Below are 24,301 nucleotides of genomic sequence, written 5' to 3'. Positions count from 1 at the left end.
AATTGATCCGATTTTTATTTTAATTTAAGAAAAATGACGGTTGTTGTACACAGTAAAATTTCATAATGGTGCTAATTCTGTTTTACACGATCACAAAATTTTAGCTAATATACCAAAACTGAAACATATTGCTGTCTCATTTTATTATTTGGGATATGATATGCTTTAAAAGGATAGAAATACTTTCAATATTGTCAAAAAAAAAAACACGTTGTGTTTCTTAAATAACGCTTCTGAGTATTTTTAAATGCATCTATTTAATCACTTCCATCATAATATACCCAAGCCAAATTTCAAGCTCGTTTACTTATATCACATGACAGGCATTAATGTAAAAAAAATAATGATATACGTATTCAATCTTTATAGCCAGAAAATAATCTAAATAATTCTCTAAAACATGACATATTATAGGCATACTCGTGGTTGTACAATAAAAAAAAAGACATCACATCCTCATTAATTGGCACATATTTCTTAAATTTATTATTCATAGCTTGATAACATTTAAAGAGTACTTTTTACTGATTGTTTTATTGCTTCTAAATAGTGACGCTGCACAATGATTGATTCGATAAATGATTGTTCCTGTTGACCACGCTATCGTAGTTCAGTCGCTGGCGAAACGCCAGCCTGCTATAATTGGTGGTCGCCACACCAGAGACAAACGGTATTCTTAGCTGCACTCTCGGCCACTGGCCTTCCGAACGACATAAATGTAATTCCGGAACAAAAAAAAATATATTTATTGTTTCGATTCGCACTTGACCTAGTGAATAAGGATGTGCTAGAATGCATTCAACGGACAAATGTAACAAAAGTTCATCGACCTCTTTGTTTGATGTCGCGTAATTTATTTAGGGACTCAAAACAGTCATTATATTACATTTATAATGACATTAGTTGACGAATCTCTTACGTCATTAATTTATTTGTAAAACTTAAGGTATTTTTTAGTCTGAATTGTAATATAAAACGTATTATTGAATACAGCCTACTTTCGAATAATGGCTTTGCCATATGGACCACCAGTTGCCGTGTCTCCTCTAATTAGAGGACTTAGATTTTCATTGTTACTTATGGGTGTTATTTATGGCCGATTGAAACAAGGAATCTATAAATCAAGAGAAGCTGCATGGCAAGAAGAGGAAGCCGAAAGAAAAGTTATTAGAGACAAGCAATTAGCCATTATAAAAGCGAGAATTGATAAAGAAGAAAAAGAAAATGTACGACTATTAGAAACCGGAGAACTATTTAAAGATTAATTTTATTTCAATATCTTCTCATGTGCTTTTTTCATAAATGGTTCGTTATAAATATTAATAAATAAAAAATTAAAAAAACATTCTTTTTATATTCCCATGAAACGTCAATATTTATGTATTTTTTTGGTAGTATAAAAAGGTAAGGTATCTACTAAATGGCAAACGTATCAGATTAAATTTCGAAGATAGAGAACAAACATTTCGCGAACGAATCTTTATGAATGAAATTATTACCGAATGGGAAACGAAAGAATCGTCAATCACCATAAGTGACCATTAATCATACTATGGATACAGTTGGTAGTTGATCTTCGATGAAGTCTCTTTAATAGTGACTTATCACAATCCTTACTTTCGATAATCATATAGAAATTCTGAGCACATGTGATCGTTTATAGTCATGTTTAGAGTTTAAACGCGTGTTCACTTTCGACGGAAATTTGAAAGTTAAGAAATTTTCACTCCACACCATAGTCTTATGTGATATCACAATTACTTGTCTATTGTTAGGCGTTATAAATGATGAATTCACATGGTTTCTTCGACTTTCTACACTTAATTGATTTCGCACATACGTAAGATGGCTAAAAGATTTTGTGCCTTGAAAGTTATTTTAGGTATATATTAAAAAGTATTTTTATAAGGTAGAGAGGCAGTTTGTAACTTGAGCTATCTGTTGGTAAGCGGTGAACACCGCCCATAGACATTGGCAACTAAGATGTCATGTCTCTTGTCTCTGTAGTTACCCTAGCACATTTTAAACTCTTCAAGCCGGAACACAAAAATAATTTTGTCCTAAACGATTATTTACTTCTATCTAAGAAACTAAATATCAACAATAAAACATTCAAGATAAAAATTTAAAGCAAGCTTTCGTAGTTTTCTCTCAATAAAAAGGGGCTGATATTTCTTTCACATCTAGTTAAGACAAATAGAATATGCAATAGTGTCATTCTCTGTATTCAATGATTACTAATGAGACATTGATGAATTCGATCATACGCTTCAAATACGTTATAGGTAAACGAACTTATAAATGGTGCGTGCAAATACAGGGGTGTCGATTACTTAATGCGGTTGTTAAAATGTGCGTAATCGCCCAATAGGTACGTCAAATTTACTTTGAAGAATAAAAGTCTCTTTTTCAAATGAATTGCAAAATACTTAGTCCCTTTTTATTTTGGCAATTTTATACACGAATGAAGAAGTTATACAACCATTGTTGTTTTCAATTCATACAACTCATTGCTGTTGGTGGTGTGTGGTGACTAGGCGATGTGCAGGAGAATGTCAGAAAAAGTTTTTAATGCGGATGTCATTGAGCAAACTGTTAGCCACCTGGTTATAACCACGTGACTTTATTAACCTTCTTATTTGCTTTTAGAAAAGATTAATCAAATTTTTATGCATTTTAAAAAAATTATCTAACTTTATTGGATCCAGGTGTAATGATAATACTTTAGTGTTCTATTACGCATCAAAGTTGTTACTTGCAAATTACCAATTTTCTTAATATCAGAAAAAAAAACAACCAAGACATATGTACCTTTTTTGAATCCTTTAGTACGAAATCATAGTGACAAAAATTAAACTTCCAAAAAATAAAACATTAAAATTACATCTGATAAACAGAAGGACAATATTTAAATGGTAACCCTATTCACACAATTATACAGTCATAAGCCGTAGACATGTTTGATACGCATTCGAATTTACATACACAGGCTTTAGTATACAGACAAACAATAACTTCGAATAGAATACAGTACAAAAATATATGTTGTTACTAAATCAATTTCGGAAGTTCAAGATGTTGGTCCGATCAAAAATAGAATTCACTTCTTTCGGTGAACCCAATTAAAATTGTATTTGAATTGACCACGATTGTGTCTGTGAATGCTTTTCACATTAACGTAACGACAATAGGCGATAACGATTGGACAGTTTTAATGCAATTCAAACCTTAATAAACGTTACTGTTATAAACGAGGTTCTTGTCGTAAAAAATGTCTTCATACGTCTTCTTCAGAAGCTGAAATTTAGCTATATTTATTTATCTGTGGATTCATATCAAGGCAAACACCTTTGAATTTCCATGTGCTTTATTATTATTTTTATTTTACTCGAGACTCGTAAAAAGTATTAAAAGTGAAGTATCAAATTACTAATTAGTGTAACTAACTTGTAATGTCTACTAACCCTTTTAATAAGAACAATGCAAACAAAATATTGAAGTTTGGTTAGAAGTCTGCTCCAACTGCCGGTATCTCGGTTCACTCATTCAAGGCGATGGCGAAATAGATCGAACGGTGAAGCACAGCATTAACACAGGGTGGATGAAATAGCGGCAGGTTACGGGAACAATTTGTGACCCCCTTATTCCCCTTATACTTAAGGGGAAGATCTATAAGACCTTGGGCAGACCTGCTGTTCTATATGGATCAGAATGTTGGGCTAAAAAAGGGATGACTGAAAGACAATTGCATGTGGCGGAGATGATAATGCTGAGAGGAATGTGTGGTGTTACACGAAGGGATAGAGTAAGGAATGAGTACATACGAGGAAGTTTGAAAGTGGCACCGGTAACCAAGAAAAAATGTTACTCCGACAGAAAAGTATGAAAGAAGACATGCTGCGTCGACTCCAAGTAAAATTGGGATAAGGGCAGGAGGTTGATGATGATGGTTAGAATTATATTGTTGAAATCTACGCTGATTGGTTTGCAATAAACCTGATCCCGAGTAACAATAAATAAATAATAGTAGTAAGTACTGTTTACACAAAGTAGGCATATATTTCTGTTCGTCCTCGTAATAATTTTCTAGTTTACAGCGTAATATGCCAGGAAGTCTACTAGTAACCCATTCACACAAGAATGAGTAATGATTTATTCATGAAATGGTAAAATAAAAAAACTTAGTGAGTACAATCGATGCACTCACCGTGAATAATTAATATGCGTAAGAGCCCATCAGAGCCTTTAATATTTTTAACGATAATAGCCCTTATTGCTTACAGTACAAGGTTTTGTATTCCACATTAACGAAGTTTGAAACGGTATATGATGTCCAATATTTCCAGACCCTTGCTACAACTTGATAATCATATAATGCTTTTGCATCGCTAATACTTATATACTCTATACCAATATTAAAACACTGTCTCTGTTACGTTTTCACGCCTACATCATTGAACCAATATTGATGAAATTTGGTACGAAGGCAATTTGAACCAAGGACAAGTTAAACATTGGGGCAAGTTGTTGATGAGGGTTGTATGTGAGTTTTGGTAAGGATTGTCGTCACAAGTTGAATTCTACGGGGACGATGCCGAGTAAAATTTATTATAAATCTGGTTTTCGTAAACGTACTCATCCAGCGAAGGATAAAAAGTGTCTTATGTAATTTTCAATACGAAAAATATATAATTTAAATTTAAAGCTATAAAACATTTTTATTGTTACCCAATCAATGATCGTTTATGTGATATAATTGTTTTTTTTTAATTCTTAATATATTATTTGTATAATCACAATGAAATACATATCACATTTTTTGTTTTATTAGTGAGTCGTAAACGAAATTCACGATACATAGACAGCGACATAATTAAAGTTGTTGGGTACAATTTTTTTTTATTTTGTGTGTTGTGATGATCTTACTTTTAAATATTATGCAAACCAAAAGTTACGTATCAGTAAAAAAAACTATGACTTCATGAAAAATATTAAAATCATCCCCAACAAAAAGCGCGTTTGACGCACCAAAGCTTTCGACCAATGCTTAAAATTATTTCTAACGTCTTCGTACTAGTTAAATTCATATTATCCCTCCCATTATACCCTCTTGATGATTAATTTCTAAATACCTTCATATAAAAAGTTTACCTTATAAAATTTCCAACAATCCTTTCTTTTGTTTAAAATGTTAAGTCTAACAAGCCAGAACAAGTGATTTTGTAGGTATAGATTAAAAAATGAAGGAAATAAATAATTAACCTGCTTCATATTGTGTAAAAAATATCTTAAGAAATAATTTGTAAGCGACCTGTCACACTTAGCTACAGTTGCACGACGCTAGTACGTAACACCAATCATTCAATGTATAATTGTTTCTTATTACTTTTGTTGAGAAACTATGAATATTCTTTATTATTGATATTACAAATCGATTACATATTGTATTGCCAATTACTTAAGAGCGATGCAATATTTAAACAATCAAATCTTTATAAAAAAATGTTGTATGTACACAAAACAGTACCATAATATTATTCTGTTTGTTTTGTGAAATCTTTGAATAATTGAAAACCGGTTTCTCAAGAAAGCATGCATGAGGCATTCAAAGATTAACATACTCTACCGATTTTTACATATATAAGTTCTGAGCGTGGTGACAATATCATATATTAAGAAAAATAAATAAACTATCACACAAAAATCGGTTTACGTTGCTATCTGTACTGTAAGGTATCTGAAAGTACTCTTGAAAGACTGACGTAATCATAGTCGTAAAAACTAATCAATGACAATGAGATTTACACATAGACAATTTTATTGCTTTTTACTAAATTTGATATATTATTAACAATAATACTTATTTATAATTAACGTTTCTATGAATAACATTTAACTTATATTCTCCAATGCTATTTCAAAAGTTAATATAATTTAAATAAATATAATAAATAATTATTCTTTATATTTTATTACATTATTTTTTTTATATTTAATATAATTTAAATTATAATCTTTATTTCTTATTAGCTTCCGTCTTACGATTTTTCGAACATAGCTTAACTTTTATGTCCCGTTTTGAAGAACCGGTTCAACGTTATCGAACGATGTAATCTTTGAAAGTCAGGCTTGCGACAAAAACTTTGCAACACAATTTCTTTTTTTTTTAACCTAAAATTACATTTTCTCGACAGAAACGATTCGACCCAGTTCTATATAATATAGGTAGATAATTATCATTTTTGAAATATAATGATAAATGTTATTTAACATTGTCGTTAAAAATTGTTTAATTTAATTTAATTTGAAGCATTATTGTATATATTTTTATTTTTGTTAGTATAGACAGTAAAGATTTAAGAGAACTTACTATTAAGTTAATTATACTTTCAGTTATACTGCCTTCAGCTTTTGAATTAATTTTATTAATCTGACAGTTCAATATTGTCAGTGTCTTTTTTTTGTTATTCCCACAGACTCAAAATTTTAATCGATAAATATGTATATTGATTACATCTCACCTCATAAAATCGATAACAATAGCACTAATTGAAACAGCGGCATTGCGAATCGATTTGTTTCGTGGTTATCGAGCTGTACGTTTGTTACGAATAAATTTAAACTATAGACCTAGTTTAGATGCATATCAACAATACTATAATATAATATAAGTGTTACGAATAAAATTATTATTGCATCTACGTATTATAAAGAAAAAAACTAAGCTCATTTCTTAAAAAAGTATTATGACATTTTTTTCAAATTTAAAATGTAGGTAATCACAGCATTCGATAATCCCAGCTTGGTGGACCGATGTCCTAAATAAGGTGGTGGGACCAGACTGGATGCGCAAGGCGGGCTTTGATGCACTTTTAGAGAGCACCTCCAGCAGTGAATTGATGACATAGGTAGGTGCCAGGCAGATGAGTATTGTTACCACTGTAGTGATCTGTTCTTGATATACGTTATACAGCCCAATCGGGTCAAAATAACGGCATTAATTCGTTGGAACACTTGCTAACAGGAATTTTACTAACCGTCATGGCATAAAATTAATTATACAACTTTTAACTGTTTAAGTTCAATTATATCTCTTTATGTTTATAATTTAGGAGATAACTTAATAAAATAACATAAACGCTTTTTGCGTTTCATTAATAAAATATCTTGAATTATAGTTGTAACTTTAATTTACTAATAAATTTTGTTGATATGTCCAAATTATTTGAGTGTAATGAAAAATCAAAAATGTCAACAAACTCAAGTGGCATACACATTTTTTTTTATGCAGTAGGTAGGCAAACGGGCAAGATGTTATGTCTCTTGATCCTGCAGTTACACTGGCTCACTCACCATTTAAATCAGCACACAATTATACCAAGCATTGCTGTTTTGCGAGCTTGCACAGAGCCTTATTACCAAGTAAGTTATTTTACTGTTTGTGTTAAAGAGAGTAATCTTGATGGTTCGACTTAATTTATTGGTCTTTTTAATATTTATTACGTCCTGCTGGGTAGAAACTTGAGTCTGCTTAATATTCGATCCGTGAACTTGAAAGTCACAGTAACTTTCACGGTTAAATTAATTTCCTTATTGCCGATACGTTTTGATTTAAACAGGTTTTCTAACTTGCATATTATACCATAAAGCCTTAACTTTCTCGTTAATCTAGTGGATGTCTTATACGGCTGCAACTTCCGAATTCCCGGGTTCAAATCCCAGGTCAGGTCAATATGAGTTATTGCTCTTTCTCTTAATAAATTATCACTAGCAGCCCGGAATGGGCAAAGTTATAGTTTTCTTGCTTATGAAAGTACGTAGTGCCGTCGATCTTAAGCCTGATGTCTCAGAGAACAGAGAAAACAGCGTGCATATGTTCTTGTGCAAGCACTTGTGGATTATAATCTCCTTTGCACTTGGCTAGTCTGCATGATTGACTACTGATATGATATGATACACTACTATATTCAACCAGAAAATAATTTTTGTTATTAAATTAGAGCAAAATTTCTCAATTACATATTTTCGAGACGGACTTGCTCTATCAGATGGAGAGATTCAATTTCACTTTTACATTCAATTCCAAATTTTGAATATCACAATGTAACTATATTCACGAGGACATAACGCCTTAGCTCCCCAGGTCGGTGGACCTTTGGAGTGATTTAAGGAATAGTTAATATTTCTTACAGCGTCAATATCTATGGATGGAGTTGACCAATTACCATCAGGTGGCCTTACCACCATTTGCTCGTCCACCTACCTAATACAAAAAATGGAATTTTAATAAAATTCCGTCATGATTGGTTGAGTAGTCATGACTTGCAATGTCAGTAACTTCCTCGTGGTGCACCCTGGGCAACGAGGTCGGCTTGAGCTTGCTCGTTGGCAAGACTGACGCGGCGGGATGCCATGGGGCCGCTCATGGTACGTCTCTAGTGAGCAGAGTGGAACGTGTGAGTGGCCTCGTTGGCTAGAAAGGGAGGGCTATTTTATCCGCCGCAGGGCGTCAGTCCTTGATGCCCGGCCTCCAGTGGCAGACTCGGGGGAGTTCGTCATATTTCGACACGGAGGTGGAGGAGGAAGGCGCGTCCTAGACGCGCTTCCATGTAGTCAGTTGCCTTATGGTGGCTGCCGCTGGTGGAACCACGGTTGTAAGCCACGAGCGGTCCCGTTGCCCCACCATGAGGCGGCGTGGTGGAAACTCGAGGAGGTCTTAGTAGGTAGGACGGGTGATTTCCACATACCCGTCCCGGTCCCCCGACCGGGCGGCATGTGTTAATGCATTTTCTACTCGTAAAACTAAAAAAAAAAAGTCTTGCAAGTGTTTTTATACAGCTATTGTATCCAATGTGAATGAAGCCTCGGGCAATGTTCTTAGTAAATATACATCTTGATATAAATTAAACTTTTAAACTAAATAGTCACTGTGTACAGTTAAACTATGAGATAATTCCGTCACGCTTCCCCCGCCTCCCTGAATCTTAAAATAGCGTTTTGTTACGGATTAGCTCATTACAACTGTTGTTAATGCGAGCGTTGGAAAGGGAAGTGTACTAGTTTTAATGAGAACGTTTATATCATTTTGACAATTATGGATCGTATACTAATAACCAAATGTAGCACTATTTATTATAGGAATAAATCATTTGTTTTATTGTTTGGAGAACGAGTTGTTTTTTAATTGTGTATCCATTAACTTGGAACGTTATGGAATTAGCTCCAACCACTGAAAATGTTATAAGGTTCACTTGCTACTTATAAGATTCGAAGTGAACCTTTCTAAACCCATGATCATTTCCTGTAAATGAAATCTTCATATTACGAAACCCTAAGATGTTTTTAGACATATGATATTTTAATCTATCTAGTAATTTTGAGCGATTTTTTTGGCATAATGACGATGACGTCACCCATACCAATTTCTGTCTTTAAGACAACCTTGTAGGAAGTATTATAATGCACGAGTATATTCGCAAGTACAGATTCACTCTATATCATCATTATAATGATAAAATTTTTAATCATAAGTCATTATCATGATGAACATGATGAGAGTCAAGTATTTTTTAGTCATTTTCATATATCGCGCTGACTAACTCAAAAATAAACTCATTACAATGAATAAAGTATGAAGTGGACATTTACCGACGCGGTCACAACCAAGGTCGAGTCAAACGCCCACAAGTAACAATAATAAATATTTGAGTCATTTCCTAGCCGAATGTAGGTCTAGGTACGGAAAGATAATTCACATCAAATATTTGACATCAAAGAAATGGCATCCATTTTGGCAGAATTAAACGAACAGTGATAGAATAATGTTGCTAGCGGTGATAAAATTCCCTATTAGATTTTAATAGTTCTCACTCAACGTTGATTCTTTTTTGTGTATAATTTTAATATTTATGACATTTGCAATTGATTTAAAATTTCCTCTAGATTTTTTAAATAATTTTGTAAAACTTCGCAATGAAAGTAAAAAAAAGGTCGTATTTGGGTGTAATGTTTATATACGTAACGTTAATGTTCCTTTTCCACATGTTGTATAGCAACATTTCTATTATCAAGGAAAAAAACAATTCCTTAATAGGAGAAAATGCAAAGGGTTATAGGTAAAAATTGGTCTTAAAAAAAATATATTTTTTTTTAAAGTAAGGTGCTAAAATCATACTTTTGAAGACGATATGGCTAGTTGTTAAAATCGTGTTAAATAATTTAATGTCATTAATTTCGTTATGATTTATTATAGAACCATAAATTTTGGCAGGTATTAGTAATATTAATTTAAACTTTTGGCAAAGTGAAATTCACTACAACATTTATTTGTATGTGTATAAATAAGCAAGTCTTTTTTGTACAATATTTATCTACGCCATATTTATTTTCATTATTTTAAACAAAATAATGATGCTTCCGTAATATAAATCGCAATAAACTTATACATTACGATTGGTCAATATATTAGTCTGAAAAATGGGTCGTTTTGCTGATAAATAATTTTACTAATTGATACCGATTATGTATTTTCACAGATACATTAAATTTTAGTAATAATTATTCGAATGTGAATCTGAACTGTTTACATGACAAGCAGTTTTAACGCCAATTAACCATAAAGCAGAAATAACCTTCTACATCCCTGAGAAGAATGATTCGTATTTTTTTATAGATTATAAAATATATATTAATGAATACAACATTACTAAAAGCTTAATACAAACCAAAGTATCACTATGTATTTTTATATATGTACTATGAATATACTGATATACATTCTTTTTATATTATATAAGCTATAATCATCACGAGATCTCTGATACTATAGGTCCGATAAAATTGAAATTTAATATAGTAACCATTTGATTTCATGGCGTAGACTGAGACAGGGTTTGTCGAAATTTCAAGGAGGGATAGTGGGAAACTTTGTATGATTTTCTTTTTTTTTTTTTTTTAATTAATATACTTTGTATGAAATTCGGACGGAAAACTAGTTTACTGTATATTTATATAGTATAAGAGTTAAATATTCCTGCAATACATATATATTTTTTTAAATTATTAATAATTTATAACAATAGGTAAAAATAGTTTGTTCTTGTGGGGTGTCAATTGCGGAAATAATTAACCCATTCTAAATGTTTAAATTTAGAATGATAGAAAGCTACTTGATTATTATATTAGTGTATACCTACATTTTATCTACATAAGAAACCGGGGCGGGTCGCTTATATATCATAATAGATAGCTAAATTAGTAAGACGGAAATGAATATTTGTCCATTGTATTTGTTGTACTTACTCATGTATGCTGTTATTATACAGGTTTGGGGACTCGGAAACCTGCCGGTTTTTAGTAATATAAATACAATCTTCTTAGTGTAGTGGCTAGCTAATAATGCTGTTTTTGTTTCTGGGTTCATATCCTGTGTATGCCACTAAAGTTATCTGGGTCTTTACGTTGATAACTTTCAATATTAGGTATATTCTTGCAAAATGAGTAATTCAATTGTATTTTTTTTGCATTTAGTGCATTTTGATTCTGTTAGAAAAATTTCACTAACACCCCGGCGTCTGGAAATGGGAAGGCCTTATCCATCACGTTCATTTAAGGCAGTTTGTACTTTTATGAAAGTAAAAATAACAGGCTTTTTATTTTTCATTGTAAGTCGCAAAACCACACCACCAGAGTGACCATGAATAGCCTGACTCTTGTATTTTGACGCGTTAACAGGCCGGGTATATGAGCCGCCTATGATATGATATGATAGCAAGTGGTAACCACCACCTTGGCGCTATAAGAAATATGAACCAATTCTTACATCGCCAATGTGCCACAAACCTTGGGATTTGACATAACTATACTAACTATTGATATTTTGCAGTAGAATATCTGATAAGTGCGTAGTACCTACCCAGACAAACTTGCACATAGCTTTACCACCAAGATAACTTATTGCTGACGTATAAATCAGAATAATAGATATAGCTGTTGTGAATAATTTTCATTTTATATAAGATTTTAAATTAACATGGTTATTTTTATCACTAACAGTATTTAAAATGGGATATTTGCTATGTTTTTTATTTTAATTTGGTGGAGCTCGATATTTCGACATTATCAACATCTACCCGCAAACGTCAGACTCGTGAACAAGACATTCGTAGATAATGTCGAAATATCGAGCTCCACCAAATTAAAATAAAAAACATGGTAAATATTCCGTTTTAAATACTGTTAGTAATTTTCATTTTTTTAAGAAAACTGTTTAAAATTATAAGTAGGTTGAAAAAACTGTACGGATTATGATACAAACATAATATAATATCCTATTTCTTCATCATAATTTATTTAATATATAACATATTTACATACAACTAATATACTTAATAATGTTAAGGAATTTGTTTGTTTTTTGTTTTAACGCTCTTATATCTAGAACCAACAGTCGAATTTGATTAATTATTTTAGAATTTTAATTTTAAGCCCAATTTTTGAGGAGGGTGGGCTACTTAAAGCGGAGCAGAAACGCTTAACGTGTAACCGCGTGTAGGAGGCTAGTCATAGTATAAAATCTAAGTATAAAAGAGGTGTTAGGTTATGAGTCTTCTATCGAGCTTAGATTATAATTAAATAACATCTTTCAAGTTGTCAAGTTGTTGTCTTCCGTGTATGAAAATAGATATTTACTAAACTGAAACCCGTATTTTATTACAGGCGAGCATCGATGACGTCACACATTGTTCTTAAAAGTAACACATAAATATGTAAGCGACCTTTACGAAAACAAAACATTTTGTACAATCCTTGCTTTGCCTATTTCCGTCCAACCTTGTTTTATTTGATATTTATAGACTAGCTTTTATTTGATTTCCAAAAATGTACCTATCCCGCGGGGCGGAGCGGGACGATCTATTTTAGACGCTAATGCACCTAATTCAACACAGACGTATCTAAATTTGAATGCGTTAAGCGATTTCGAACTTTATGAACCATCATTGAAAGTTGTTTTTTGTTGAAAACAAGTGTTTTAAAATAAAACAGCTACTGTTTTTTTTTAACAAGTCATTCTTAGTGCTATTGAACTGTTTGTTGATGGGGTATTGTTTTAGATAATTTATACTTTTGTAGCGCATCTTCATACTATTTTTGACCTAAGTCCACATTCCTCCTTGTTTTTCACTCGAAAAGTTTATTAGCCAGAGGCGGTGAAATTAAGCCGACAAAGCAGATAATGCAAAATGACTTTACTATAAAATCAAATATAGTGAATAAAAGTTCTCGTTTAAAGTTCTGGTATTCATGAAAATTGCATTTCTCGAAACATAAATGCGAACATAAATTGTAAAATCTATATTCTGGCTCGCAAACACATTGTATTTAGTTTGGTTGTCGCAGGCAATTAGCACTTTCGTCGCTTGTCATCGAGACCCGTCTGCTCTGTCGAAACTGTTTGATCTATAACCAAAAATACGAATCCATTCATGCTAATATAAACCGTAACCCGTAACCGAAGACGTCTAAAATTGCTTGAACGATATTGCACATATTTAACTGTTCTCGGTTGTATAAAGGAAACTGCAAAATCTCTAAGTCTTACGCTGACAATTATAGTCCTAAGTGGATAGTTAGTCGAAAATAATTTGGCATGATGAGCTAGATGCTGACCATCTGTCAGACCAGGTGTGAATCCTGACAATATGGCTCTTGCTGCGATAACCACTCTCAACAACTCACGCTAAATTACCTTCAGTAAGTTCTCACGACATAATATTCCAATAAAGATTATCTATTCCAAATAGGTCGATTTTGGGTACATTTGCATTCATATTTTTTTACGTACAATCTTAAATATCGTTTCTTTAAAAAGGGCTTACTAGTCCAGGTAATAGATATATGCAGACGGTTTCTGAACCTACATACATTTAAAAACAAATTTCGGTGCCAGTAATATCTATAATTATTCCTATCGATTCTGAAACCTAATTCGATAAAAAAACTCTTTTCAAAAATGGAAGAAAGATATCATCCCGAGTAAACAAATAACACATAAAAAAAACTCAATAATCAACGTTTAAGAACAAAGCCTTGTCAATATTATTCGAAATAAAAAAAAAAACTGTCAAGCAATTATACCTTAAGAATACGCAAAGTATATTTAAAACATTACACCTTTGAACTTGCGGATCTTCAGACACGTGTCAGACAATCGACATGTTTAAGTAGGTTAGTATTGCAAATTGAGGTGTGTCCCGACTCCACTGTATTTCTAGCTCGGTTTCTCCACAAATATAAACATAAAGTCGTTTGAGGGCGTCAGTGCGTCGACCCCTCTGACTTAAATCCCGTATTCATACGTCCAAATAGATGAAGATTTCACATTTGTATTATGATGTGTTATAAATGTTTTTTTTTTTAATCTGTGGGTGATGAGGCGTGAATCAGGTCTATACGATTTATGCTATGATCGATAGATTTTGAAATTAAACGGTGCAGATGTTTCGGAATAGTTCTATAAATAATACCGGTAAAATCTATTTCGGGGGCAATGAATAATTCAATTATTTTGGAAATACATAACGCAATAAGTCACGTATTACACAACTTGACTATAGATTAATATATCATTTCTTTTTTTTGATGTTTCATTGCTTTCTTAAATTATATGTACGTCATCCATATTCAAATAATTAATGTTCAAATAATTTTGAACGACATTTGTTGACAAATAGCAGACATTCTTTATTTAAATATCTATGTTTTTTCTAACTTTTCACGCAAAGACCACAAAAATATTTTAATATTTTTAAACATGGCGTTACATTTTGCTCTAGTTAAGAAACATTTTTACTCATTGCTCAAAAAAGTGCGAGTCGGACTCACATGGAGAGAGTTCAGTACTATTGCGTTTTTTTTTTTGTAAATTAATAGGCAATGCATTTAGCTTTTCGTGAAACTTTAAGTGAGATTATATATTTCAAATTTTATATAATTTTTGGTTTGGCGTTTTAGGGAATCATTAATATATTTTATTAATATATTTTTAGACGGACAAACATACAACAAGATAGCGATTCAATGTTAACGAGGGTTCTGTTTTTTATTCAATATATACGAAGTTATTGTAATGGGTCCATTTTTTGGAACAAGTCAAGTTTTGCTGGTTCTCTGTGTGCGTGCGGTTATGTGAATCTAGTTATGCGCGTGCGTTTGCTGCGTATTTATTGAAATTAAATAATAACTTAAAATAATTATACTAATTGTACGAAGCATAATATGATAATGTGAATCTAATTCATTTCTGTTCATCTTCGTCAAATTAGTCAAATTTTCGACGGATATTAAATATGTTCGTGGTTGTTGTTGTTGTTGTAATCCGAGTAAATTTATCTTTATCTTAGAGTAAGTATCTTTTTTAATTATTCGCACAAAACAAGGCAAATTTTAAAATATATTATTAAAACAACTTGTCAAGAAAATGTTACACTGTTTCGAAATGTAGAACAAGCGAATACAATAAATCATAGCGCTGTGTTTATTCTGCCTTTCTACCTCAAATCTAGTTTTAGATCGCAGCCGATAAATAGGTACCAATACTTGCGAAAATGTTACATATTGAAAGCGTGTAGGTGGTCTACATGAAAATTATTAATACTACGCAGTTCCTTTTCAAGTTAACGAATATATATTTGCGAATATATCAAATTAAATATTAGTTTAAAAAACGAATTAACATATAATAAAAAAGAGTGGAGTAAGACTTTCATGCGATTGAGTTCTGGAAGAACAAACTCGAAGCTCGCTTCAGAATCGTCGGTTGTCAGAAAGTGAAAGGCGACATTGATAATAATAATAATAACATTTTAAGAACAATAAATAAAAGTAGCGAAATATGTCAGTCAGTTTTGAATAATTTACGAGTGAAATACGAATTCAGTTCTTATCACTGCAGGATAAAAACAAATAGTAAAAAGAGTTTCTACTATTTCTTGGCGGTTCCTCTTGTTAGAATTTATTCGATCGGTTTACGTTTAATTTTCTAATTTTATAAAATGACTCAAATGCTTCAAATACACGATTAAAGTAAATTTTATATAAATTTGATTACATTAAAAGTAAATAAAATAAATGTTAATACATCATCCACCCAGACACAACGTACACACAAACACAAACACACAAAAATAACAAAGATTTTTTTAAGGAATATGTATATTTAATATTTTGTAGTTATGTTTTCATTGAGGTTTTCTTTGTATTTGTTTAAATTTAAGTCGATATCATTTTCTCGCATATATAGAAGAGCGAGACTTCCTGCTACATATTTTGTCTAACTTACTAGATTCTTAACCTTTTACATAGGATGACTTTATTTTGATAACTTTAGGATGTAATAAAGAAATGAATAATTTATTATTATTAAACTAAAACTATTAAAAAATTAAATTGTTAATTGTGTGTGAAAAAAAATAGACGGTCTGATTTTGTGTGGGTATTATAACTAGGATGTATGAAGTCATTCATATACGTATATTATACGACAGATAAAATTTGCATACTGTGCCGTATCGGTGTTGCCCGGGCGAAGACTTTACTTAAACTGGAAATTTGACATTTATTATTATTTAATTTTTAGCAGCAGTATTGTCTGGTTCATAATGGGCGTAGGTGTCAACACGCTGAACTAAATTTTTCATATTGTTGAATTGTTTATTTATTTTGCGTTCATTGAAAATATTTATTATTAGCAAATAAAATTAAAGACAAATAGCCATAAGGATCATGATACAGCTATTTTCATAGTTACAGAAATAATCAAATCATAATATGAAATAATCATTCTTTTCGCTCTTAGTGTAAACTATAATATTTAGAAGTATAACGTAAAATATTTTTAATCGACTTAAATGGAAGTTTTCTGTTCACCCGATGTTTCTGTATCATATTTACAGAAGCGACACTAGTAGTTTATACTATAATTCTTCCTAAGTTTTGCACAAACTTGAGCATATTATTCTCTCTATTTCTAACAAGTAAAGACCAAATTCATACAAATAAAATTCATTCGCAATTAAATTAAAATGTACACTTACGAATAAGTACTCCAGATATATCCGTTTAAATGGAACAAAGGAAGTAATATAGTGTAACTGTAATGCCGTCAGCGTGTACGTGAATAGAGCTAACTCGAAAACATCGCCTGAGTCACGGCCACTGGATCCGGAGCCCTTCAATATAATTATATTCGCGGGTAATTATTTATGAGAACAATAAGTTTTTTAGGAACACATGGCTAAGGTGAAGAAAGAAAAAAAAACATAAATCAACAGTAATATATGGATGATTTCGGGTGAAATTAGACATGATAATGACGCTGATGGTGATGATAATGACCGATTTCATTAAAAGCTAACTGTGCAACTGTTATAGTGCTTAAGCTTGTCTTTTAATCAAGTGAACTATTCATTCAGCTCACTTTTTAAAATCGATGGGTAGGCAAAGAGACCAAACCATAAGTCTTAAGTTATTTTAAAGTCACGGGACTATAAATATCAAATTAAACTTCGATTGGTTATAGTTATTTTTTCAAGGTAATATTAAACTAGCTACAGTCATCACAATGCTTTCAAGCTCAGTGGCATTGAGGTCTTTGAAAGTTTAAGAATATTCTTAATATTTTATGACCATAAACAGGAACACTAAAATTAAATTAAAATCAATACGGACAAGATGTCCGGTAAGATACAAATTTAACAATAAAAAAAGGCATTCAACGTGAATTTATTCTACAAGTTTCTTATAGTTAACCTCTTAATAAATGTGAGTCAAATCTTGCAACTAAATTTTAAGTACCACCAAACCAATTGAACAATCTGGTAATTTTGGATCTTTTGACGATATCTATACTACTATAATGGGTTTACTTAGTTTTGAAAAGGAAAACATATTGAAATTTAAAGTAATATATTTAAATGACATGCCGCGCCGACCCCAAGTTAAATTGGGATAAGGGCAGGAGGATGATAATGATATTATGCATCTGTTTGTTTTAAATTAAATAATATTATACATTAACTAAGTAATGAATACTATCTTAAAGACTTATCATGTATTTCCAAATACGTACATATGAGAACAAACGTTGAATGGACAATAAAGCTGAAAGTACTAAGCGGTTCTATTCTTTGAATACGAGGTAATCTTTACTGCGCCATTATATGACTCCATTGTCCATCAATACAAAGGCATAATGCAGATCGAAGATTCTTACAATTTATAAGAATTTGTTTATAATGGGAAATTATTATTTTTATACCGATGTTTTGAAGTATTTACATATAAGTTATTAAGGGCTTGGTCATAAGTTATTAAGCATAAACATTTATTTATTTATAATACAAAACTGTATGTATATCATTACAGGACATGGTTGTCCTAATTCGATTTTAGAGTACGTTTATAAGAAAATTTAAAATAAGTCTCTACGTTATATATGATGGATATAATTGGACTGTCCAAGTGGTTATAGTTGTGAGTTTCCTCAGGCTGTAACAAAACAAACCCAGGGTGGGTTTGTTTTGTCAGCTATAACGTTGAGGGTAAGAGCAAAATATAACTTAACATTCTTGGAGTTTAAACTTGTATTGTACCAAAAGTCATCAAATTTGGTTCAGAGGCCGTGAAAGAGCAACACGCAGATACTTAGCCAGACAGACAGAGTTACTTTTGCACTAAAACAAAAGTAAATATTATCTTTACTAATATTTTAGAGTAAAGGATTTTTTGCGTCCTAACACAGTTATTTCAGGTTTACTAGTTCTCTTTGAAATAAGTATTGGTCCTTTTATTTTTAAGGGATATAAAGGAAGGTTGAATATTTAAAATACACATTGTAGGTTTCATGCTTTTTACATTTAAGCATGGTTTCCTTTAAATCACTGTTTCTGTAGTTTATTTCAAATATTTATAAAGGCAGCTAATGTTTTTTATAGCAGACGAAGCAGTCTGCCTGTTCGATTTCGGTGACGATGGGCAATATCAAGAACTAGCCAATTACGCAGGATTTTATTAAGATATTGTATCCACATTCTCATAACCAGATGAAATCCGACCAATGGCTTTGACGGCGCAAAAGTAAAACACTGCCAAGTTCCTAAATCCAGATCTCTACCGAGAATGTTTTGGACGGAAAAACTTTAAATTTGGCACGAACTGCTCGAAGCCAGGACCTCGGGAGTTGCAGCCTTTTAAATAAGTCAACGGCAATTATTCAGTATTAAAAATATTTTAGGTATTTTAATGCATTGAATACTTTTTACGAATAACACTAATATAACAAAAATACGAACGCATACGACTTTATTCTCCTTTCATAGTGTGTGTACATATGTGTGTGAGTGTATGTCAGTAATCACAGCACGAACGAATGAATAATACGAAGGAAGCTATGTATTAAGTATTTAAAGATAGTCACGATTCTTAAGTTAAAATGCACGACTTCCATCATCATGACTTCGTATCAGACAATACTATAACACATAAACATGTAAGTAGCTGTCGCTTACGGCTTTGAATTGTAATTACTTTATGTTTTTTTTATAATACAATACAATCATAATTATACTTTAATATAAATAAAAAAGGAATCATTGCTATACTTTAAAATATAGCTTCGAGTAGGATCTTAATGATTCTTTTGGAAAAGTATTGGCAAGATATTCGGTAGTATTTTTCTAACTTAATTTAGGATATATAAATGTATTTTTTTTTAATATAAATTAGTATAAACTGTAGTGTATTTATTTTTCATGTGAGTACATGTATGTAACCTTGACATATGATTGCAAAACATGTTGCTATGGTATCCTAATAAGAATGTGAATCAGAATAATTCTAATGAGTTCATATAAGAGATATTCTATTTTTATTTTAAGTACATTATCATAAAAATAGGATTAGGAACACAAACTTAAAAAAAAGTAAGTGTGAGTATGTAAAATTAAGTGTGAGTGTGTGCACCCTACATGTGCACATGCGATGTATTTTGCACATGACACATGACTGATGAAAAACTTAGCTTTGGGTCAGACAGTTTAACGTTAATAATTCAATACTAATAAGGCATAGTAAATCTTTATACTTCTATGATTTTCAGACGGGATGAAAATATTAATTGTACCTATATTGACACATTTAATTGTTGCAAAAGGATACTTTCCAACTTTCTTGTCGGATATTTTCGATAGAATCTTAAATGACTCGATATAACGATTTTGAATTGATTTTATTACTGAAATTAATAACGCTTTTTATATTTTGACAGTTTTAGTTTGTCCTCCTGAATCCACGACACTCAACCTTAAAGCTTATGTCTGTGTGTGCAAACACAAGTGCAACTCTCTGATAAAAAAATATCCAAGTTCGTAACACGACTGTGCACTGCGTTGTTGAACTCATATTTGACAGTGATATTTTAGTCACGTGCCCAAAGATAGCTTACTCCAGTAATTTGATTTCTCTTTACGCGAGTAATAATTTTATGAATTATTCGCAATGATTGATTATTTCAGAGTGTTTTATGTGCAGACATCGCTCGTTTTATTTGGCGTGGAATATATCGAGTGGGAGGTGCCACTCGGAACTGTACCGTATAGTGTTTGCACTATTTAATTCCTTGATGATTTACTCCATATTAAAATATTCCTTCCTGCCAACAAACAAACGTGACACGTTTTTTTTTGTTGCGTTCCATAAAATGAAAGAAATTAAAATTCTTTCGTATATATTTTGAGACAAAGTAATTACACACACTTTAAGATCTATTCATGGGACGTTAATATTTTCACGAAGCGTTAATTGTATTTTAATGAACGTGACATTATAAAAATATATACAGTTGTTTTTATGCGTTCTATTTAGTTTAGTTTTTTAGTTCTGTTTATATTTATTTAATTTGTTTATACAAGTTGTATATATTTTGGACGGCTAACGAGTCACGTGATAGTAAGACCTTCGCCCACAAAATGACTAAGAAGTATTATTTCACATGGTCCATTGCGATCACAATCATCTTTTGCTTGTAAACTGGCTCACTAAGACGAAAAAAAAAAACGATCTGTAGGAGTCATATGTGACAGTAGAGTAATTGATGATTGTATGATTCCTACGGACTCGCTAAAGCTCGACCACCATCTACCAACGGTATGCAGTTTTACAAAGAGCAAGGTTAGCTTTCAAGGTAAACGAAAACATAACTTTGAAAACGATCACAAGATTTGAAAATATTTTAATACCATTGTCTATTTTAGTCTCTATGTTATTTTAGTTAAACGCTTGTTTTGATTTAATTTCAAAATAGTTTTTGATATGTGTTGTAAATTTTATTCGTTTTTAATGAGCTTAACAAATTCTCATAGGCTTTTTTTATATTTGTAAAGTATTTACTCGAAATAATAAAATGTCATAATGAAATTCCGTTGTTTATGTTCTTGTTTCAAATTATATTTATCAATAGGAAATGATATGCAAATTGTCTGCGAAATAGAGAAAATTATAAAAATCGTGTGAGTCACACATGCATATTATTATTTCCTTAGAATGGTCTAGAAGTAGTTTACACAACACTATACAAATACATAAATTAATTATCTAAGACAGTCTGAGTGCTTTTTTAATCAAAACATTTATTGTTTTGATTAAAAAAGCACTCAGACAAAGAAATTGTCTTGAGATAATGATAAAATAATATATTTTTAACGCTTGCCATTGTCAAGATGAAAATGTTACAAGATCAGAATCTTACATTATTTTCGAAAACAATTAATAGCAGAAGACGACATGATACTGTAACTGTTGGAATGTTCCCATGAATTATAAAAAATATTGTATACGAGTAGATTCAGCAGTTGAAATTTAGTATTTTTAGAGTTTAGAGCCGGTGCGTCACTTGATTTATAAAATAGTTGCCCGTTGACATCCACGTATTGCCTTCACCTTGGTGAGACGCTGGTTTGTATCACGGCTGAATCGTCGGTGCCCGTGACATCCACACGCTCCGCTTATCCAAAATAAACACCCTAACAATGATACCGATAGCTAAATTAGAACTGTTCAAGCTGACCGTTCGAAAGCTAAAGGATTCCTAAAGATCAAAGTCAGGTGAAAATTATCGTCGGAATCCAGAACGCAGTGCTATATAAATGGTCGTGGCAAAAATATACCTGCGCCAGTCACGATCAAGGGCGTGCAACCTGGATCACGTTATCTGATGTTTGGACTTACTTCTGGCATAGTCGTTTTTCTCCTCGTCTTCGATGTGGTTGTCGTAAATGTTTCGACAGTCTCCACTGATTCCTCGATCTCTTCGACATCGTCGTTGTTGCCGCTCCAGGCACCGAAAAATTCCGTCATATTTGAAATATTTCTTCTCCACTTTATGCACTAAAACTAATAAAGATCTCCACACTTTCACTGCACTAGCAGATTCGACGATTCCCACACATTTGAATTTTTCAAATTGCTATTTCCTTGTATCCTTTGAGATCGTTAGGCGTCACATCCATTTCTGGCACTAAGGTATCGCGAATGATTAGGTCTGGTATAGACTTTTATATAGGAGCACTGCGGAGACGGCCACAGTTGATCTTGCTCAGAAACCTACTGGAAAACTGAAATAACCGCGGCGAACAAAAAGCACCAGCCAAAACATTTCACATGCGCGATTATTATTAGTTGGACGATCTAGCCGAAAGAGTGAAGTGTCGCTGTAGTCTCTTCGTATATCAGTTTGATACTTTTGATTATTTTCGAACTCATTCCGAGTTTACCTTTGCTCTCGCCAGCGTTTGTGAAAAATTTATCGTGACATAAACGGCTCCTGGCAGTCAATTTTATTGTGTTTGGAAAATATTAGTATTTTTCACAGATTGACTAGACTGGCAGTAAGTTTGTGATGGAAATAGAAAACTAGTTAACAACTCCAGTTTTATTATGTTCCACATCATTTTATGAAATTACCTGCACAGATAAAATAAATACAAGGAAACAAACGATCAAACATTGTTTGGTTTTATTTCAAGCATATAAAACAGAGCATTGATTTTATACATTTGTTTGACAGATAATCTGATATTTTTGTATGAAGTTTTTATGAAAAAGAATTATAATAACATATTTCTTGTATGTAGCCGTCCAAAACCGGCGTCGGCGTAGGAGCCGACAGCTTCTCCACTTAATATAAATACGCGGCTCTCCTAATACTCCACGATAAATCTGTACCACATTTACTATGGGCTTTCAAACGATTTTATATTTTAACCCGTTATCGATAAAGTCCTCTATCGAATGTAGTAAATTATTTAAATTACAAGATTTCCTAGTAACGGTTTCATGTAACACAAAATTGCATCTTGTTAACTTTCTGATAGAGTGGAAAATTTATATGAACGTACAAATATGGGTCATATCTGCCATAATTCGGATTTTTGTAATCGATTAAACGGTAATTCGTTTGGAAATCCTATTTCACGTTAAATTTTAATCTGCATAGCATGTTCACCTAACAGATGGTGGCAGGCCATATCTACTTACAAGCATGTCGTACTATCGTACCACTTTTCCGTGGTAATTATATATTGTGCTCATTATACAAAAAAGGTTGGATGTAAAAATTTAAAGGAATAGTTAAAGTTACTGTTTGAGTTCTTGGATCATTGACTTTTTGTCCAAATTTTATTTATCTAGGGTCAGTTCTGTTACAGATTTGTCAAACTTTTAAGGCTTGCTTACTGCATGAGGCTGTCCTTTCTTGGCTTTTCCTAGTTTACCGGATAAAATAACTAACACTAAAATTCCTTAAGTAACTCTTATGACGCTGACGAGCACAGAACATGCTCTATTTTATCGTAACCAAAACAGACCCATCCTCTATAACTCCTTATAAAAATATTTCGAGAAAATAATAAATAAAATTCTAAGAACAATTGCTTGAATGATGAAATAAAAGATAACAATAAAGAGTATAATAGAAAAAGATAAATAATAAAAATATCATGTAGAACACAATATATTCAAATTGGTCAACTTAAAGGTCAAGTTCACTTTATTTACGAGTATTACCACTCTTAAAAAATATGACCTTTGTGCGTGGTAAGAATGGTCGAAATATATTATACATATATAGAGAAGCTGTCTTTGGACGCTTTAATAATACTGTCCACAATACTATAGACGAAGTACCAACAATTTTGATAGAAAATTTACGTTTTCCGTGACATAAATAGTGTGATAATTTCGTTGTTCT

At 31.8% G+C, this 24,301-nt stretch overlaps 1 protein-coding gene across 7 annotated transcripts in view; it reads right to left on the bottom strand.

Moving 5' to 3' along the window:
- The window catches only part of LOC125065467 (tropomodulin-1), an 84,159-nt gene that overhangs the window by 18,276 nt on the left and 41,582 nt on the right, over positions 1–24,301 (bottom strand). Inside the window, exon 1 of one of the 7 annotated variants that reach the window (XR_007119623.1) lies at positions 22,282–22,598. The exons of 1 other annotated variant lie outside the window; for it this stretch is intronic. Coding sequence is in view for 2 of the 6 variants with exons in the window: in XM_047673052.1 (XP_047529008.1) it covers positions 22,282–22,410 (129 nt within the window). In the remaining 4 variants the exon portion in view is untranslated. Of the gene's footprint in view, positions 1–22,281; positions 22,599–24,301 lie in introns of those variants that run through there. 5 more of the 7 variants (XR_007119625.1, XR_007119624.1, XR_007119626.1 and 2 more) reach the window with 5 other exon arrangements.

The sequence above is a fragment of the Vanessa atalanta genome, chromosome 7 (assembly GCF_905147765.1).
Source record: "Vanessa atalanta chromosome 7, ilVanAtal1.2, whole genome shotgun sequence".
Classification (NCBI taxonomy): domain Eukaryota; kingdom Metazoa; phylum Arthropoda; class Insecta; order Lepidoptera; family Nymphalidae; genus Vanessa; species Vanessa atalanta.
The sequence above is the reverse complement of the archived record's forward strand: the minus strand, read 5'-3'. Positions and strand labels throughout refer to the sequence as shown.